Consider the following 21,098-nt stretch of genomic DNA (forward strand, 5'->3'; position numbering starts at 1 on the left):
GTTTTGTTAATTTAAATTGGTTTTGCTTATGGGAAGACATTGTGAGTTTTGGCAGTGAACTCAATGGGAATGGGATTTGGACCTTGGAATGCATCTCTGCAAACAGTACGGTAATTTTCTGATTTCACTGGCAGTACAACACCTAGAAAAACACTTGTAGGAAGGGCACAAAGATCTGAGAATGAATAAAACTGTGCTATATCCTGGTCTTTCAGGATGGAGAAACCATTAAAAAGAAAATGGGAGACATACTTAAGATCAATTTGTGTGTGACAAAGATAATGGGAAGACTAAATGTGACAGCACAGTACTACTGCTCTTTCGATTTCTTTCTGCTTCTCTTTAAAAATGAACAACGTGTGAAAAGAGCTAAGTGGTACAAAGCACCTGATTAACCAGGTTGGTTGCTGTTACTTTAAGAGAGGTATCCTGTCTGTCAAAAGGAATGGTTGGCTTGCTCTCACCATCCCATTCACAGTGTTTCAGAACTGCTCTTGATTTTTTTACCAGATTAGAGCAACAGTGAAAGAGCCAAAAGATGTCTTGGGTATGATCTCCTCTCACATGCCATACAAAAGCGGTGGGCAGTTAGAAACCACCAGTCAACTTTTTTCTCTGCCTAAGCTCAATCTTTTAGAAAAAGCACTAACAAAGATAGTGGCTCTGATGACTGCCTGTTGTAACAGGATTTTAAAGCAACTGATTTGTTTCAAAATGTATTTAAACTATTGCTGTTTACAGAGTCACTTTTTTTGCAGTTTCTGAATGAAGCTATTGTAATAGAAGGGGTTCCTTCAATCATCCACTTTTGGATGCCACAGTTGATAGAGAGAAAGTTGGTAAAACAAATAAATACAAGGAGTGTGCATAACTGCTGCTTCCAGCTGAAAAGTGCTAAAACAAGCTCAGCAGCAGACACAAATCTGATCTTTCTACGGGTTTTGCGGCATAGGACAAAAGAAATGGCCAAAAAATTCCAGGGTTGTCCTATTGCTTAATTTAGCAATTTCAACCCCAGAAAAATCAAAGGCACTGTGCTTCCCTGAAAGTCCAAATTACTGATAATACAACACAAGTCTCTGAAATAAGCAGCTGTAACTTGTGTTGTATATGTAGCAGGCTTTACATTTGGGCTTTATATCAGTGCTGTGCTATTCAGACCTTAAATGTAGATTATTTAAATATAGTAAAAACTGCTTTTTCTGGCTGCAAAGGGGTCTTTTCCCACTATAATATCACAACACTGAGTAATAAGTATATCCAAGGAAGCACATTAACCTTAGTACTAGTGGTTAAAATATCTGTTTTCAAAGAAAAAAGCGTAAAAGCTTTGTGAATTGTTAACTAAAAACTGATTTATATTTCCACACGACCAGTCTGTTACCATATGTTACGAACATCTTTTTCTGTTCAAGTCTCGAAAAAGGAACCATTTCAGTGCAACTTGCAAACAGATGAAAATAGACTGAACATTATCCTTTTGGCCATATGGCACCCCTTACCCAAGAAACTGAGCACCAGAAGGTCCAACTTCAATCAGGCGGCTGGCCAGACCTTCGCCTTCCACCATAGGAGGCATGGTGGCCAGTCTGTGGCGTTTCACCAGCCGGCAAGTCACTCGTGTTGGAGCAGTGCATTTCCGCGGAGGAATAATGATCCGTAGGCCGTTATGTCTGCAACCTCTCATGGCACCTCCACGAGCATCCACCATGAAACTAACTAGGAAGCTGAAAAATCAGGAAATAAATAATTAGATACAAAGCATACCAAAATTCCTTTGGTTACGTTCCACATACGTAACAAACGACGTATGTAAATATAGTGCTTTCTCAAGATGTACAATTAGAAAAAGGCTTTCTCCCATGTGAAGCACCAAATCATGCTAAGATCATTTATTAACTAAACTGACAACTGCTATCTAAGAGCTTTTCACTGAAAATCTTATTTTACAGTGCTGCTGTTGGTAAAAATACGACGAGTCACTAATAAATGCAAGCACATGTGTATGTACCTATTGGAGACATAGTCAAGTGCACATATCACTACTCTGTACCTGCAAGCATCTATACTGTAAAGTTGGCACTCTTTAAATATTTTACAAGCAAATACATTGTATTTAAGAAAACTATGTATGATTCAAGAATGTAAAGCCAATTCTGATTGAAGGGGTTGTTGGGATTTTTTAAGGTTATCTATATAATTTTCTAGTTATTTCATAAACTATAATTTTGAACAAAATATTGGTTTTGATTTACAAAAATAACAGATTTCATTCTGGAACGTGTGGGTACAATTTGTAATACATCAGTGGAGCTAGCACCTATTTATATAAAAAACCCTACGTGTCATTACTGTTTGCAGAGCGATTTTGGTGAGATGACAATAGCTACAGTCACTGCGTAACAGGTTTATTTTTTGATTTTTGTTTTTCTGTGTTACTTTGCTCAGCAATACAATGTCCCAGTGGAAAACTTACAGATGCAGAAAGCCATCTATAGGGAGCCCTCTTCTAGCACAAGGTAAATTCTCTTGTTTCTTTTTCTTTAAACAGGAGAAAAACATCTCATGGAATTTCTTTTATGCTGAACTTTTTATAGTTCCATATATAACTAACTGGTAGATTTTGATAGATTTATTACAAAGACTGGGGACATTCTTGGGAAAGGTGTAGAACTGCTTCAATTTTTTTTATTGGTTTATGACTTAGGATCATGCCTGATGTGGGATGGGAATGTCAGGTTGCTGGAAGTGAAAATAAGAGTAGATGAAACAGAACAGCATCAGGCCTACTTCTAGCCACTAAAATAGAACCATCACATGGGGAGTTGCAGAAATGCTAGTGAAGGACCTGCAATAAAGAAAAACCCTTATAACATGAATAACAAATACAGGTATTTTTCCACTGTCCCCTTCGACCATTCTGTGCAACAAATATTGCATCCATTCATTGTCCACACAGCTACAACACATGCTGTAAAAACACAACACTCAACACACCGTGCAAGTCAGAAAAATGGATGATGGAAAGGAGCCACAAGCGCCAGTCAGAAGCACACCATGCACCACGGATGCCAGTCTTTCTCACACATGCAGTCTCCTATTCTACTGCCATTCATATACCTCTAGGTTTTGTTTAGTGTAAAAGTCTGGGTAGTACAACCATTATCTCATTCCTTAGAGGTTGGTGTTTCTGTGGTTTTAACAAGGGGGAAAAAAAGAAAATGAAAACATTTTACAGCTTTGATTCTCTGGGGATTAACTGAGAAAAATGGGAGCTTCCTTCACAAAATACATACTTTATACATTTTAAAGCACAGATGAAAGAAGAGCTTAAGAGATACTAAATGCTCAATTGTTGCAATAATGCTCTATGGCTTGCACTGCAATTTTCCTTTTGAAGTATGTATGAAGCAGTGTTATCAAAGTGGTTCTGAATTATGTTTCTGAGAATCAGTCCAAGTCTCGATTACAATGGGTGCATTAGAGGTAGTTAATAACACTGAGTGCTGGAAGAAGTGTTTCACATTTTGGTACTAATGCTATGAGCAACAGAAATACTACCCCCACAATTACCAGAAGGCTAACGAGCACACTTACTGAATTAAATTAGCATTCACATTTTTCATTGTGTAAGCTGTCATGAATACAACTTTTAGGATTCAATTATTTTCATTATTGACATAATACTCAAGACTGTATACTTTAACAACAAGATCACCTTCTTCCGCTGTCCATTACTGAACTGTTAGGGCTAGGTCATCTGTCTGTCCTATGTCCTCCTTAGTTTATCCCCCTATGTATCCCAGCAATGCCAAAAACACTATGCACTGCTAGAAGAATACACACACACAAAAGGTAAGGGTCCAAATCAAATAATGCTCCTTCTGACCACAATAATGGGTTCTGTTGCTTTTAATACAGTGCTTTTTCTCTGTATAGTGATTCCTTTCAGACTAACTAAAAGATCTGCAGTAGTAGTGCCTCCTCATAAACCACACGATAACTAAGGTAACTAGCCTGTGGTGTAGAACCAGTATAACAGCTGAAGCAGCAGGAGTAGTCTCAGGTTTTGACCACCCAGAACAAACTAGTACCTCACCTCACACACACGGTCATAGCCCTGTGTTCCCACCCCTGCAAAACTTGGGATCTGACACAGATGAATTAAAAATGGAGTGTGGCATTTGGCTCTAGTAAGCGCTTGCGATGCAAAGGGATAGCTGCATGTGGTCAGGCGTTAAGGGTGCAACGCTTTGTTTCAGTTTCAGTTTACTGAACGTGCCTGGTGGGTCAGAGGAAAGTGTCAGTGAATCCATCACAAGTTCTATCAGTCATCTATCAATGAAGCCAACTATTGCTCCAAAGAGTGGAAAAACGGGCAAAGAGAAGTATTATTGGAAGGTGGACACAAAGATAACCATGATTAGGATAAAAACCGTTAGGACATTATTATTATTCACTGTAAAAACATCTGTTTCTATCATAAAGAAGATCTGACGTGGTTACTGAATAACAAGACATAATCTGGCAATCAGGAGTGTTCTTCACAGTATACACCAAAAACCAGAATCATGCCATATCACTGGAAGAGACCCCGAGGTGACGGGGGAGATTGCTGAAGGGCTCTGTGACTTCTGGGTGAGTCTGAAACCACCTAAGAGACTGCAGGTACCCTTCGGGTGCTGGCCAGCAGAGTGAGGCAAACAGAACAGTGTGAGGCCAGCACAGAGAGTCAGGCCAATTGTAACATTAAATGTGGAGGAGCCCGTTCACAAAAACAGCTATGAAATTTCTGGAAAACAAATTTTGGAAAACTACTATGAATACAGTGTAAAAGAAAAAACTGAAGGGGAGAATTCCTCGGCTCCAGATCCATGGCTAAAAGTCTGGAAGGACAGTACACTGAAGCAGGATATGTCGAGCTGACACAGAATGCAAAAATCAATTATTTTCCACGATATCACCATTTATTTCCCAACCTTTTGCTACATTCATTTTTTCATCCATTCATTTAATCTGATTTATTTTCATCTTTTTAAAAAAAAAACATTTCACAATTTTGGATATGCAATAGAGTCAAGCAAATAATTCAAACCAAAGCATTTTCTGAATCATAGCAGCCTCTTTGCTACATAGTAGGGCATCTGGATGGTGACATTACTGCTCCAGGACTGGAAAAGCTTCGCCCTTTCAAAGGACTGTGTCTATCAATATACAAATAATCCATAAAAAATTAATGCATGACATAAAACATGCTTTCTGAAATGTGCGTTTAGGAAAGTGAAAAAATTGTGTGACTAATATAAAGGAAACATAAAATGCAAATTAATTATTTTGTTGTCCATGCGCACACACATTGTTTTTCCTCCCTCTGTTTTTTTTTACAGCTGTTAAGTGACAAGATATAAGTGACTAGGAAGAGATTGTACTGAAAGGAACAAACAAAACTAACAGGAATGATTGGCAGATTAAGCCATCACTCTGGGAAGTAGTACCTTTTCATTATAAAATATCAAAAAGAAAATAATACATAATACTAGCATATGAATGACACTAACATCATATATGCTCCCCGAAGCTTGGGGGTGCTTCTCTTACAGCATGTGGACAGGGTTTTGCTTTACCATCCCTGAGAGGTACCCATTGCATCTTTGCATCGGACTTCCCTGCTCTGACTTTAAAACTTTGTTAAGATCCTCCTGCAAAGGGCACTGGGCACCCTCTGCTCCTGCTGACTACATGGTGCAAAAAGTGACTCTTGGCCAGGCTGGAAACTCAAGAGTTTACTCCATGTTCCAGCTGCAGGAAGCACTACTGCAAGCACTATCAAACATCTGCCTACAGAGAACAAAGAGAAGGTTCCTTAAAGGGAATCGTAAATAGCTGTGAAGAGTTCAAAAGGAAAAAAAAAAGATGATAATAAAAGGGGTTAAAGGGAATCAGAAAGCTCTTACAGGTTATCACTAGAAGAGGAGACATCCTAAAAAAATTAGGCTGATAAATGTTCCTTACATCCTTCTGTGATAATTTGTCTAACACTAAAAGAAAATGTGAAAGAAAACAAAATAACTTACAGGAAGTCCATGTAGATATAATAGCTACAATTTTCACCAGGGGTTGAAAATGGCAAAATAGGGGAAGGAAAACCTTAGTGGGGACTAAGTATGGTTAGGAGAAACAAGGTAGAACTGAGGAGAGGGAAAACAATATAAATAGGAGAAAAATTTTGGACAGCTGTTAAGCAGGAAAACATTCTTGTGAGCCATTTAAAACAAAGGTGGCCAAAATAAGTGAACTGACTGATCAAGCAATGCATTGAAATTACATGTACTTCCCATCAACAAAAGTCTATTTCAGAAAATGTTTTAAATGTCCTTCCTATAACTACATATAGGGGAAGCATCCTTCTTTAGCACTGCCTTCAGTTTATCTTGGCAACCCATGGCAAGAACTTACATTCAATTGGGTGACAGTCCAAAATCAAAGCAGATTATGGGTTAAAGCAGCCAAGTCAAAATGTGTATGTCAGGGGTGACTAAGGCAACGAGACAATCTTTTTCAGTACTAAGACTGCCTTTGAGTAAGTTTCATTTTCTGCCAGTTTTAAAGGTTCAGTTAGAAATGATGCATGACACAAACATGTGACCCTGACAGTTGCAAACTGGATTGACACTGAGCTCTCCTGATATATAGCAAGGTGGTAGTCCAATATAATAGCCAAATCAATGGGACAAATCAGGTTTTGGGAAATCGTTGCCTTCTCTCCTTTGAAGAGAATGAAGGGGAACTCAGGATTATTTTATTATTTTTTTTTTTTTAATAAAGAACAAAAGCAATTTTTTTCTAGGAATAAGTTATAGACTTCAGAGGAGTCTATACACGCTTCTGTTAACCACATGGTTAGCAGTTAGATCAAGCATCATCCATTCTCCTCTAATTTCTCAATACTTACTTATAAATTAGAGGGGCTATTTCACTCTTTTTAATTTTAGAGCAATTAAAACTTACATACTTGCCATATGAAAGGCAACTATATCAAATAACATTGGCTACAGCATCCTTCTGGTTGAGGACATATATAAAAAGCCCCTAAAACTTTCAGGCTGTTTCTGTGCCTTCTACAGAGAGCAGAGGAAACAGCAATGGGGTTTCTAATGGCTCCACTTGAACAAAACACAGACAATATAGATGTATTGGATTTATCCACCTTACAAGGACAAAAAGTTGTGGTGTGTTTTCATGAAAAATCTGTATTTCAGATCTGTCTGAGTTACTCTGCTGATTTTATTCACATGGAATTAACTTGGGTTTATTCTGTATCTATGCTCAATTTGAAAGATAATAGCAGGATGAATAAATAAAATTTAAAAAGGATGTGTCAACACCAAGGGGTGTAAGGAGATACTTGTGCGATTTGTGAAGAATCACTGTTATGTAAAAAGCTTTGCAGAAGAGTCACAGTTCCAAGTGGCTGCGAATGCAAGCATGTTGGCACTCAAACGCACTTCTCATTCTGCAGCATCCTTTGTAGGGCCATGCAACCCTAGCATCGTGAAGTGTCTTTCTAGAACAGGCAACAGTCCTCTGAACACACAAAACCAGAATAGGCAAAATCAATACACCCACCACTTTCATACGGTCAGTTTGAGTACAATTATTCTTTCAAACTAGCTAGGCAGGCACACATGCTCTCATCAGGTAGCAGGAAACAATAAAAAGCTCTAACTAGAGCACATACATTGTAGGCACATTTAAGAACTTCTCTGCGTACGTCATCTTAATTTTTAAAAGAAATTGGGAAACAAGGAGATAGCAGCATTCAGTGTTAGTCGCAGTGTGAAGAAGCAGAAACAAACAATCAGGGTGCTTCAGCCATTGTAAAGTGTTCAGCTGGAGAAGAAAAACTGATAGAAAGTCTGAAATTAAGAAAAAAGGCCTCAGTCCAGCTCTCACTGAAGTCAACTGCAAGTCATTCAGCTACCTCAGTGTGCTTTCCATCAGGCTGCAACTATGCCATACATAAACAAGGCAAAATACACATTCCAGGAGGACAAAAAACATGATCCTACACAGGAAACCACTAGAGTATTGATTTATGGTAACATTCTCTTCACTAGTCAACTACAGAGAGACTGAGTGACATGACCTAAAAATATGGGTTTGTAGCTTGGGGTTTTATTTAGCCATTTAATAATTTTGGACAGCTAAATATTTAAGAAGAATTTCACCTTTCTACAGTTATGTTAAAGGAGACTAAGAGGTATTGTACCAATAAACACTCAGTTTGCCGAGTAAAGATAATCTCCTTTGGGAAGGTACCACTTCAGGTGTGCAGGATGCAATGTGCCAGTGATTCAACCACTGATTAACTGAGGTCCCACAAAAAATATATGTGGCATGAAAAATTACATATACTGGGTCTTTGCTGTCATTCTACTAGTTCCAATATGGGGGCACAATTTGGAAAATAGGACCTAGGAAGTGGCCCTGCAAAATTCTTTATATAGACAAGTGAGATGAAAGTCCCCCTTTGTAATGTAACAGTTGAAACTAAACCCATCTATAGTGGTTTGTGCTGGATTATTTGGGATGGGGGTGGTGGTGGTGGGGTGTCCTTCCTTTTAATAATATTAAACCATACCACCAACACAGAAAATGTAATGTTAATTAAGTCAATGGTTAAAACAATCTAGGAATGTATAAGGAGCTTTGTTAAGATATTTTGCAGCAGACTTACTATGTATCCAGTATTTTTTATAAGAAATAAAGGACACAGCAGATGGGACAAAGTGGACACAGTGTGTAAGAAAAGAAATAGGGCCATGTGTAACTATCACTGCTAGTCAGATTATAATTTTTTTTCCTCTTGGCTAACTCGCACTATCAAAACACTAAAGCATCCTGAAGTGAGGTAAGAGAGGATAAACAGGGTGGGTGAGAAGTGCAATGTATTAAAGAAAGAAATTATGCAGAAGTTCACCTGCTGTTGTCATGATCAAGACATGGAGAAGAGCATCTGCAATAGAATAATGATTTAACATCAAAAAGGAAAAGAAAGGGAAAAAAGAATGAGTTAAATAAAATACTGAAATATTGGAAAAACTAAACAGATTTCTAAATTAAATACATGGACATATACATACATATGCATATTCATTACATGTGAGAATGTAGGAGTGAGTATGGAAAATAAGCCTACATAAACATCCTTGGTTACAAACAGTTACTACTACAGCAGTAAAGCTAGGGTGATCTGTTTTTTCTACATACATTCTCAAACCGGGAGTCAAATACCTAAAATGTGCAGTTAGATTTTGAGTAAATCTTCCAAGAACCAGATCAGGGGGAATGCTGTTTGGTTTAGGTATCCACATGTGCAATCTGGACCATGGTTTATCAAAGGGTAAGATATCTAAAGTAATTCCACACAGCGTTTCTGATAACACAATAAATCACGATTTTATTTTCTTCCGATTTCCTATCAATACGGTCTGTCCTCCACTTTCTGGCATTTCAACATGTTTCTTGTCCTCCTTTTGTTCTGCACTACAGAACGACAAATGCCAAGCTTTCAGTTTGACCTGTTCAGGCTCTTAGTATCGTGTCACATGGCCAGTTAGTTTTCTGATGTCATTTTGTATTGTATCTATCTCCATTGCCATTTTCTTCCACTGACATGAAGAGCAATTTGCTATTAATGAAACACACCTGCTGTTTTTCCTTATTGTAACTTTCTGAATAAAGGTCATAAAGGCTACAGTATAATTTGAAAGAATTTAGACTTTCAGATTTTAGAAATGACTATCAGCTGGTCGCTGCCAGGTCCTGTTTCCATAAATATTTCCAGGAAATTAATCTCACATTGGGAAAAACAATATTATGGATTCAAAATACAACACTTGAAATATATTTTGTTTACCTTGTTAGCAAGGATCCAGCCTCCTTTTTTGCAGACATGCAACTAAGAATGATAATTCACATTATTTGTCACAGTTCAAGCTGCCCACTCCCTCATCCTTCTCCCTTTTTCACTGATGGAAGCAACAACTTCCAGAAGGGTAAACTCACTAATAATATTCCAACTGTTTTGTTTTGTCAGATACAAGCATTGATAAGCCTGGATCACCTGTTAGTCAAATAGGGACTTCTTCATCAAATTATATAAAAGAAATCAGAATTTTCATTAAATAGAAATTTTGCTGTGAGCAAGTCAGAGCTGGAAAAACTGCAGAGCTGCTATGTATCTTGCTCTAGAAAACAAAAGCAAGTTAATATCAAAGCATGAACTCAAAGCTCCTTCCTCACACTATGTCAGATTTGCCTCTTCTCTTATCTATCGTACCTTCACATATTTGTCAGTAAGATTTTTTTTTTTCACTGTATCACCAGAACCCAGGTATGAGAACAACATAATTTTGCACATAATTTATACTTTAAAATCTTAGTCAGCCTTATCTTTACTATTCACACTTACTTAACTACTGTGGGTGATAGAGACATAAGATACTGTCAAGCAATGTCTAAATGCTGCAAGTGAAAAGAAAATTTTCAGTTCAGTGGGTTTTTGCCTTCCAACTTGATGAAAATATGTGTTCTTCCACAATATAGGATATTGTGAGATAGAAGCTTAAAACTGTGAAACGCATTTGCATTTATTTAGGCATCAGTTCTGTCTCTCCTAACACTTCAGCAGGATATTATACATATCCCCTAATATTACCAGCAAAGCAACAAAACTCTATCTTATTGGATATTTAGCACCCAAACTTATGGCATATTCAGGGATCCTTATCTTTGTTCAGTATGTAAGATCAGATAGTTTTATCAGGAGAAGCAAACCTGCTTTGCTGAAAGGAAGTTTAAATGCAGGAATGCAGGAATTGTTCCTTCAGCCAATGTATGAAACTCTTCAGAAACTGTTAACTGTGTAAAACGATCAGGAGACGCTTATGTTGAGACTTGAGCACCAAAAGAGTATTACCTCTTAAGAGAGAGTAACTTTCCTGTTTTTGAAATGGCTGCCCAAGACACTGACCAAAGATCTTGCTTTTCTTTCCTTGTTGATGAAATTATCAACATATTGGGGCAACAGTTACATTTAAATTTGAAATGGATGGTTAAAACGTTTTCCCTTCCTGAAATTTCAGACATTGGAGAAGATTTGGTTAGTTACGCAAAGGCTGAAATACATGCCTGTGAAATTCCACACCAAGAGAACAGTTCTCTATAAATTTATCCTTTTGCCTAGGGGTGTTGCACTGATCCACAGAAACACTGCCCTACCAAGGGAGATCAGTAAGAACCCAACAACAGTTTGGGGTTAGCCGCTGAAGTAGTACCAGGAGAGAACAAGTGTCATTTTTCTCTGAGATTGCACAGAATACAAAATTAAGATCATCTGTGCCAAAGTGATTACTGTCCAATACTATGCCGATGTGTTACTTTATAAAACCACAGTCTGAATTCAGTACATTTCCAATGTCTTGGGCAAAACCAAGACCATACTCGATCAAAGCCACTAACAATGTTTCTATAGGATTTCTGTTCACACACCGAGAGTTTTCTTCCATGACAGATACATACTACCTCAGTGTGTGCATCTGAAATGTCAACAGTGTTGCTAGTTTGCAAGAACGAAGGAGGCTGTAGGTGACAAAAGGGGTATAATTGAAAATGTATTTGTTGTTGCAGCTAAGCGAATGCAACAATCATGCACACAGTACTTCTCCAATTGTTTCGCTTTTAAAATAAGGTCTTACAAGTGAAACTATTAGTCAATGTATTTTCCTAAGAAAGAGATGTAAACAAGATGCACCCCAACAGTTTACGGTAACTTAATGACTTGGGCAAACCTAAGCAAGATAAAAATGAAGTGTTGTAGAGCTTTTTTCAAAGGCTGAGTAATCATTATTAGAGGTTTCTTTATTACAACATTTAGGGGTATGTTAGTTGGTATGTATAAAAACAGAACATAATTTGTGTCTTGTTAAATGTCACTGTTTCATACAAGGTTGCAGAGAGCATTTCTCCTTACTAAAATCACATATTCTTATCCTACCACTGGCATCCTGGTCATCCAGAAAGATCTAGATATCACTAATATTTAAAAAAAAAAAAATTACAAAGTGATTGCACATGCAAAAAATAAATGCAACTCTCCCAGAAAGTATTTAGTTCATCCTCTGAAATCACTGGGAAGACCTACCTTTCTGCAAGTGAAAAGTAATACATTCTTTGGAAAAAGTCTGTAAACTATTTTGGGTTAGAATAAACCACCAAAACAATTTTAAAGCTTACATACTGACATATATATAAACACATACATACTGTACACATTAAATATTTTCATTTAATTTGTTAGTTTTAGAGCTCAAGAAAAGCAAATCCAAACAACCCTAGCCACAGCCAAATACCCTGCTACCAGCTAACAAACAAACTTCTCATATATGTCACTAATCAGTCAATATGCAATCACAGTTATGACAATACTGTTACTCTTCTCAAACAGGACTACCTGGCATTCCAAATGGGATTCCAGTGTTATTTTTTGAAAGATACGAACTGTATGATTGTTGCAAACTCATTTGAGATTAACAAAAAAAAAACCCTAAAACTTTCGCCTTGTGATGTCCAGCCATGCTGTGTACAATGTAGCTTCACAGAAATTAAATGCTTTTTCATGACATCAGTTTCTTATGAATTCATCTGCACATGCCTCATCAAATTTGACAGCAGGACACAAGTACAGAATTTAGCATAAAGAATAAAATTACTTAAAACACAGTAAGTAAGACCACTTAAAGTACTCACAGATTTTGAGGCCCACCAGGATAAGCTCTGTAATTTTGAATTTGGCTGGGCCTGCATTTTAACCAGTCTTAATCCATTTCAATGAGTTTGCCTAAATGCAAATGCTCACAGAAGTTCAGCTGTGAGAATACACGAACGTGGTGGCCAAATATGTGTAAAGCAAATGATACTTAGGTTGCTTGTCTATTATACAGTTCATGTAATATAAAATCCTTGGTTTCTCTGTTCAGTAATCATGACAAACACCAGAGTTGGTGCTTACCTAAACTACTTACTTCACTAGCATAGGAAGCAGTCACCATCTGGAGTGATTTGGCTCCTTGTCTCAGTTATTACTAACTTTCAAAAGGCACTGTATTTATTTCTCCATAAAATTCACACAAATGCACATGTCAACTATCTCATTAATTCCTCTTGAACTTGACTGGACGCTCACTGACTTGCAGTGATTTCAGCGGATAGTCTTGGTACTCAGGCTTGTTTGATTGTCAGAGCTTAAGAGATCATAACAATTTATTGACAGCTCTAGGAGGCAATGAATTAAAACATAACTCCTAGTTAAGCATTAGTTGAAGCTGCTGCCACTGCAGGTATTCTGTTTCTCTCTTTTTTAGTATAATGCTAAATTGATACACTCACCCTGAATGAATAGGGCTGGAAGAAAGAGCCACATTGTCCAAGTTTTCAGGGCCCCAGCTTAAGCGATATGAATTCCTTTCAGCTTCTTTGGCCAGACTTGTTACCTTGGTAAGCAAAAAACCCTCCTTTTTACTACAATAAAATCAATTAATCAACCAAACAATAAGAAGATGTATTTTTCATAGTAATGCCTAAAGTGTTTACAGTTCTTTTAAAAAGAAAACAAAGGGCTAATGATAGCATTAAAATATTAAAAACCCCTTATTAGCATTTTGTACTTGCTCAAAGTAATCATGTTACTGGTCCCTGTGATATGAATGTTATGATTTACCAAAGTGGCATTTCCCAAATCTTTTTTTTTTTTTTTAAACTACAAACATGCATCAGGATAGTAACTTTGAGGACAACGGCCCTGAGTTCATTAGATCACCTGAATATTTAGCCCAATGGCTGTTAGCATCATTCAAAAATCAGTTAAAATGGAGAACATTATAAAGACAGTCCCTGTACTATATTCACACAGCTTATCCATTTATTTTGGAATAGAGTTTACTATTGCACAGTATAATATGTCATTAAATATCAATGAAAACTACGAGAGGTTTATTAAAATCAACAAAGCAGCATACATGACATGGTGCCTTTAGTACAATCTAAACTGTAATTTTTTTGTATTTCTGTATTTATCTAAGTGATAGGGGAACTTAAGAGAATTTGCTTACCTGCTGGCTGGGGATTACAACCGTGTCGTCAATCATGGCACTGTCCCTCAGGTAGGAGGCATGGCTCAATGTGTGAGACCTGTCTGAACTGAAGGACCGCAGGCTGGGAGGTTGCAATGTATCAGCAGTACAGATGATGTTGTAAAGGTGTCATGATAGATCGAGTGGGAGAATGAAAAAAGCGTGCTATTAGCAATATGATGCAGCTTCCAGGGGGAGCAGATAACAGTCACAGGGGAAAAAACAGAGCTTTACAAATCTGTGCTATGCTACCTTTTCGATCAACGGCCACAGTGTCTTTTGACTGATTTATTTGCTTCAAAATGCAGAACCCTCAGATTAATCTAGATGACAGCTTATTTTATACTCACAAATACTTTATACTTGGCGTTGTGGCGTAATAGTTTCCTTATAATAAAGAATGCAAATTTCTTTTAAGTAAGGCTCTTTGGAGAAGTTCTCTCTCCTGCTATGTCACACAGCAAACCACTATGGAAAATCAAAATGCTAACATCTGAAGAAAAGCTGAAATCACTCCTTTTGAAGCTTTGTTACGATCTACTCTCTCCCCTTGAAACTGTAAATAAGTAAGCTTGATATTGTCCCCTGGAAGGTACACACAGCAAGGTGAGTTGTGGCCAGCCGCAAGCTCCTGTGTAAAACAAAATTCTTCCTCTGTATGCCAACAGCATCTTTAGCAAGGCAGTCCAAATATGAGCACCGTTTTCTTTCTAAGTACACACAGCTCTACAGAACACTGGTTGCTGTAGCAATGAGAGGTGCAAGGCAGTAAATAAGCTGCTTCCAAGCACTGGCTCAGAATGTAACTGCAGCATCCACTAGCAGAAAGCAAAAAAGACAAGTAAGACACCACAGAAGGACATATTGAGGTAAATGGGGTTTCTGCTACCAAATAGCGCCAGTTTTGTCCTTTAAATATTTACTAGCAGCAGTATTACAATAGTGATTTCTTAAAAACAGGTCAACCACCTTCAGATGTTGTACATGTACTCTGTGATCCTGTTCTACATCTTGAGGGATATAGCACATGTAACTGTAGGAAGCAATTTTATTTTCACGGCTTACTTATCTATGAGTAGTACTCATAATGACTAACACACTGGGTCAGAACAATAGGCCATTCATCTAGATACATAGATTTTTAAAGGATCATTCATTTTCAGCAGTTAGCAATAAAAAAGTCATGTGTACATTATGGACAGGAAAATCAAGTGCTTTAAATGCAGATCTTTGGAAATCATATTTGACCAACTGTTTCAGACCAGTCAGCCTTTTTTAACAATAGCTACATTTTCTCCATAGTTTTTGATCCATTTTTAGAATAGCGTTTATCTTAATTTTATGAGAAATATATGACATTGAAGAATAATCAATGCTATTGATCCTTACTTATACCAACAGCCTATTTAACATATTAGATGGATTGTACAAAACTGAAAGCAAGGATAGGTATTACACAAGTATCAGCCTTAGGAAAGTCTTGAGAAAAAAAAACCAAACCAACAATAAGTAATCTCTCCTACATGTCATGACATGTCTTTCACCCAGACAAGTGGAATTGGTTAGACATGTAAGGCTGGTATTATTGGAATTACGCATTTCTGGAATAAAATTCTGATTCCATTAAAATAACCAAGAAATTTTCAATAGGGACTGAAGTTGACCCTAACTGTCTGCACATAACATTTCAGAAAAAAATTGTGAAAGGGAATCTTGACTGAAGAGTATTTTGGTTAAACATTTTAAAGTGGATTGGGTAGGCCAAGTACACCTTGCTTGCATTGGTTCTTTGGTTCAAAAATAAGCCTCAGTAGCAGACCCCATTTGCCAGCATTATCCTTTATTCTTTTCCATGTTTGACACTTTCAGAACTGCTTCGCTGCGCCATGCAATGCTTGTGAGAGGTGCACCATCCAAGTCGTAGGTTCTGCTAGTCAGCTAACATCACGTCCCGGACAAATACTGAATAAAAGGAAATATGTACTAGATTTGACTCATTATCAGTATGGTGATTCTGCCTATATTCTTCTCCAAGTACCAGGCACTGCTTCTACTACCACTACAAGTAGCCCAGTATATATCCACTATGTAGTAGCTGTACATAAGCTCCAGCAAATATCCAATACATCAAGGGTATGGACTTTATTTACAGGTAATGTATGCACAAGCATGACTGAGGTCTGCAGTAAATTAGAAGTTTAGATTTCCTACTAATTTCAAAACTTGTGTTCAGATGACACTGTCCCTTTTCTGTGTGCTGTACCAGCTAAATGAAGGGCAAACCAGTAGTTAAGAGGCCTGTACTTATGAGACTTTGAAATAAAGGTACTGCCTGAAACAACAGACCAGTTACAGAAGTGTGGTGGCACTGAACAGAACTTATTGTTTATTATTGTAGTAAGTCTTTGGGAATCCTGAAAAAAAAAACCCAACAAACCACCAAACCTAAATCCCAGAGACAAAACTGATGTCTAAATCCAGATTCTTTCCAAATCTGGTTGGTAAGTCACAGGGGCTGTGGGGTCAATAGCACTCTACTCAGCCCCAGAGACTGACCTGTGGAACCCAGGAAGGCTACAAAGCTCCTGAGCAGAAGAGTGTGTCTTGCCCGTGTTAGGCAGCGCACAGGCATGTATGACTCATCTCTTCTAAGCCCTGGATAAAGCCCAGGTGGTATCCAACAAATAAGAGCAGCACAATCTAGCCATGTTTCTAATCTGGATGACTGGGAGACCATGGGACAGCACACATCCACTTGCCAGCCCAGACAGATCTCTAGTCCAGTTGAGTGTCTCTCTTGTATATGATACAAGGTATATGTTGTTTCAGAAGCTGGTAAAAGAACCTGGTATCATTGCAAACTCTATAAATCAGTCTTGAAAACATTTCTCTTTTTAAAGACTGAAAGCCTTCCTCACACCTGTCATAGCCCAGAAAGGTGGAAGGGACTTACAATGAAATGGAGCCTTTTCATGTACTGGTGATCTGATACAGCCCAGGTCGGTTCTGGCTCTCAGTATCCAGAGGAAGAATCCAGCTAGTGTAGTCCATTCTCTTTATTTGTGTATTCTACCACTGTTTCTCCACAAAGGGAAGGAAAAGGGCTACACCTTCGCTGCAGCACGGTGACAGAAGGACAGCTACCAGCTGTTGTGATCTAGTGCTACTTCCCTGCTCCTTGCTAACTGTATCTGTAAGGGATCGGGGAAGTTTCTGTGGGACAGTGGATGTGTCATACTGGGACCTTTCTAGACAGAGGGTACTGTTGGATCAGTGTTCACCACTACATACCATACCCATGTGAGACTATAACTATTTGCAACAGCAGCATAGTTCATGTGGCTCTCCAACCCTCTGGCGTACAGCAAGCCTCCAAAATGGATGAAGAGAGACAGGTGCCATAACAGGATATAGAGACAACATGTTTCCATGCTATGTAATACCTACCTGGGCATAGTGCTAATGAAAGCATATGAAAAAGAATGAAGGGGAGAGAGAAATAAAATAAATAGGGAAGATGGTTACAAAAGAAAAAGATATGTTTTTAAATCTAATTGTGTAATGCATAAGATTACATGAGTCTAGACCGCAAATACTATTTTGCTTTACTGAATTTCTTGAAAAAACAGTCAGTATAATGCGATTAAAATCATATTTAAGCAAAAGCAATGAGAAAATTCTTACAAGTAACCTAACAGTAACAAAAAATGAGACCATGGAGTTAGAAAGATGTACTTTTTTCTTTCGTTCTTCCTCCCTTTATAATTTTGCTTCATTTCAATATAATCGTGCTTGATACAGGATGCAAAATAATTTTCATCCAACAGAAAATAAAACACATCAATTACATGCCAGTGAAAATCTATTGAAATCCACTGACAGTATTTAAAAGCCGACATACTCTAAATGGGAGCAGAAACTGGCTTAACGCTTGCCTGTACAATCATTTCTATACAACATCTTAAAATTCAAAAAAGTAAAAACTTTGTTACCATTGAAAGCATATGATAAAACATTTTGATTTTTAAGCATTCTGATATAGTTCATAAACATCCTCTGAGACTTAAAAAGTCACACAGTCACTTTGTTTTCAGTGGGTTCGCTGGAGCTGTCTAAAAACCAACAAAGACTCCAAGCTTATAAGACCTGAATGATGAGGGATTTACACATGCTGTGAGGCAAACCGAACTGTTTCCTGACATCTTTTGTTCCAAGAACAATTCATAGCCCACTGAAGTAAACAGAATGGATCCTACTGATCTCACTGAGCTTCGGAAATGCTGCCAGAATAACAATCAAGACTGGAAAATGAGGTAGGTTAAAAACTCCTTCTGTTGCCAAGATCTCAACTTTTTTCTTTTTTCCCCTTTAGTGAACCCCAGTTCTAAAGGCAGTAAATCTGGAGACATTACTGATTCACACTAGACATTGTAATTTTCAAACAGGAATGCCTGGGTAGCCTAATCTAAGCTAGAACTGTGGGTGTTAATCTGCCAGTTTGAGTCTACACTTATGCTTACTAGTAAAGGCTCTCATTTTGAAAAGGGAGTTCCATATTTTTTTTAGACTATAGTACATTCTTTAAAATAAATTAAAAATAAAGACTAAAGCTACAAGCATTATTATTCCACAAATACATCTAGGCTTAAGTTCAACTTGTTAGATATAAGCAAATCAGCAAGTTTTTTTGGACTGAAAACATGTTCTTTTTTCTAATATTTTTTTATTTATACCATAAATACTATGTTGTGCGGTAGAAGGAAAATTATTCTCTCTCCTGCTAATTCAGCCATCATGAGACAGAGAGAGCCCATGTACTTGCTGACAGTATACTCACTGCCAATCCAATGCAGAATGACTAAGTTCATTGCTCCCTTCTTTATACCTACAGCCAGCAAACTACCCGAAAGAGTCGGCTCACCTAATGCTAAAACACCCTGTCCACCTCACCAGGAGATGGGGATGACTCATAAGCCCTTTCCATAGACAACTGGACTCTTCTGCCTTTGCCTGACCACAAAGACAATAAAGCAAGCTACGCATTTTCAAGAACCAAATAAGAATCACAAACAAATTTTTTACCAGACTCTGCGTACTGTGTTAGTACCAAATGTATTCATTTCTGGACTGGTCAAGAAATATTCCTCCTGACCACACCTTCTTCCTACAAAGTGGCAACTGCCACAATGACATACCTAATAAAGAAATGTTGATTAGTGCATCCCACATCTCCCTTGAGGTAAAGATCCCAAGAAAGGAATCTCAAACTTTTATAACAAAATGTGCGCAGAATTATCATAAGAAAAGATATGTGTCCAGCCAAATACCTGTCAGATCGTCCTCCTTCCAAGCTGTACCTCAGGTAGTTCATACCATCTAAGAACTGGCTGCTTGGTAGAGAGTCATCTCCTAGTTCTCTGAGGTCTTCTGGCCTAAGGTACTCTCCTCCATCTCCTGTCATTGTGTCATCACCTTTGAACCAATGACAGAAGGGACAGAGATCAGCACACACACAAGTTACATTTCATTTGCATGTTGGGACCTAACAGCTGGATGGCACAATAAACAGGAAAGCCTTTTCCACTCAGGAAACACTGCAAACCACAAGCAATTAATGTATTTAACGAAACTGGCACATCAAGCAAGATTAAAAAAAAAAAAAGAAATCAAGGTGATTAATCAATTAGATTTAATCTGATTTTTGCTGTTGCACATACTGGTAAGGGGCAAACAGCTTTGCCACTCTGAAGCATGGTGTCTCTGTTTCTTTATCCATTTTAGCTCTCTGGTCACAGCTATACTGTATCACAGCCTGACAGTTTATGATTAAATAGAACCACTTCCTTGACTGTAAGCTATGTGTTTTCAGCTGAAAGGGTGTTTTCTGTGGCCTTATGCCTGATAGCTGCAAATCCTAATTTAAAGTCTCCATTGTCCAAACTCCATACCATATGAGGCTACCCCATCCATGCTCCAACACCCTTCTGTGACCAGCAAAAAAAATCTTATTTCTAAAATATGGCAATATCCAGAAACTGGAAATAAGCTGATATGCATAGATGGTAATGATCATTAATCAGATAAGTAATTTATAATGAAACAAAGCCTAAAAGATCATTGGTTATGTGACACAGTAACCTTTTTGATATACTCTGAATAACAAGGTTTCTCTTTTTTTTTTTTTTTTCTTTTCTTTTGGGTTCAAAATTATTTTCCCCAGGAAATTCTGTCTATATGAAGTCACAGTTTGCTTTTCCCCAGCAGACTAACAAAACAGATTACATTGCCAAGCAACGTGTAGATGTTTTTTTTCATTCCCATTTGCTACACCATTTCTCCCCGCAGTTTCTGCCTGGAGATTTCAGTCATTTTCCCAATGGTTAATTACTACTGTACAAGCCTGCCAGAGGCTTGGCATGACCCATAGAACCACACAACATGACCCTAGGCTACCAACATCTTCAACCATCTCCGTTTTCCAACCTGCATGGGCAAACATCAGGAACCTGCAGCTCAGTTACATGGAGGAGACCTGCAACTGCTACACCGGAACAGTTTTTAGGGGCTATACCTTCCAGCTGCAGAAATTTACTCCAATACGCTGAGAAACACAAAGGATTGTAAAGATTGTAAAGGTTAGGTAAGTGGTATCCATGCTGTTTCAAAGAGAATTCATTCGGGCATCAGGATAATTGCCACTTGTGTGATTTAAAGTTTAAATACAGCAAAATTGCAAACACCAATTATTGTTACTGATGCTATTTCTGGCAGAGCATCTTCCCTGCCCCTGCCCAATGTTACTGGTGTTACAAGCTGTAGGAGTGTTGGTCACTACTAAAGGAAGAAATCTTGATATTTGTTTTCATGACACAATTCAAGCCAGTTTGTCTAGCTTGATGTTTCAGT

The 21,098-nt window shown here is 37.8% G+C and overlaps 1 protein-coding gene and 1 long non-coding RNA gene across 41 annotated transcripts in view; one reads left to right on the forward strand and one right to left on the reverse strand.

Annotated features, from left to right (window-relative positions):
- ANK2 (ankyrin 2) overlaps positions 1 to 21,098 on the reverse strand; it is a 382,411-nt gene that overhangs the window by 49,751 nt on the left and 311,562 nt on the right. For 17 of the 40 annotated variants that reach the window (XM_055711495.1, XM_055711514.1, XM_055711508.1 and 14 more), the window contains 6 exons: positions 19,520 to 19,664; positions 14,172 to 14,274; positions 13,450 to 13,553; positions 9,920 to 9,961; positions 8,981 to 9,016; positions 1,503 to 1,727 (listed from right to left, as the gene is read on the reverse strand). In XM_055711495.1, the coding sequence (XP_055567470.1) occupies positions 1,503 to 1,727; positions 8,981 to 9,016; positions 9,920 to 9,961; positions 13,450 to 13,553; positions 14,172 to 14,274; positions 19,520 to 19,664 (655 nt within the window). Of the gene's footprint in view, positions 1 to 1,502; positions 1,728 to 8,980; positions 9,017 to 9,919; positions 9,962 to 13,449; positions 13,554 to 14,171; positions 14,275 to 17,639; positions 17,652 to 19,519; positions 19,665 to 21,098 lie in introns of all 40 variants that reach the window. The other 23 variants (XM_055711570.1, XM_055711741.1, XM_055711715.1 and 20 more) reach the window with 4 other exon arrangements.
- Positions 1,672 to 6,814, forward strand: LOC129736170 (uncharacterized). Its single transcript, XR_008732439.1, has 2 exons — positions 1,672 to 2,519; positions 4,263 to 6,814. It is a non-coding gene; the product is annotated as an uncharacterized LOC129736170 (long non-coding RNA).

This window comes from Falco cherrug, chromosome 1 (assembly GCF_023634085.1).
Source record: "Falco cherrug isolate bFalChe1 chromosome 1, bFalChe1.pri, whole genome shotgun sequence".
NCBI lineage: Eukaryota > Metazoa > Chordata > Aves > Falconiformes > Falconidae > Falco > Falco cherrug.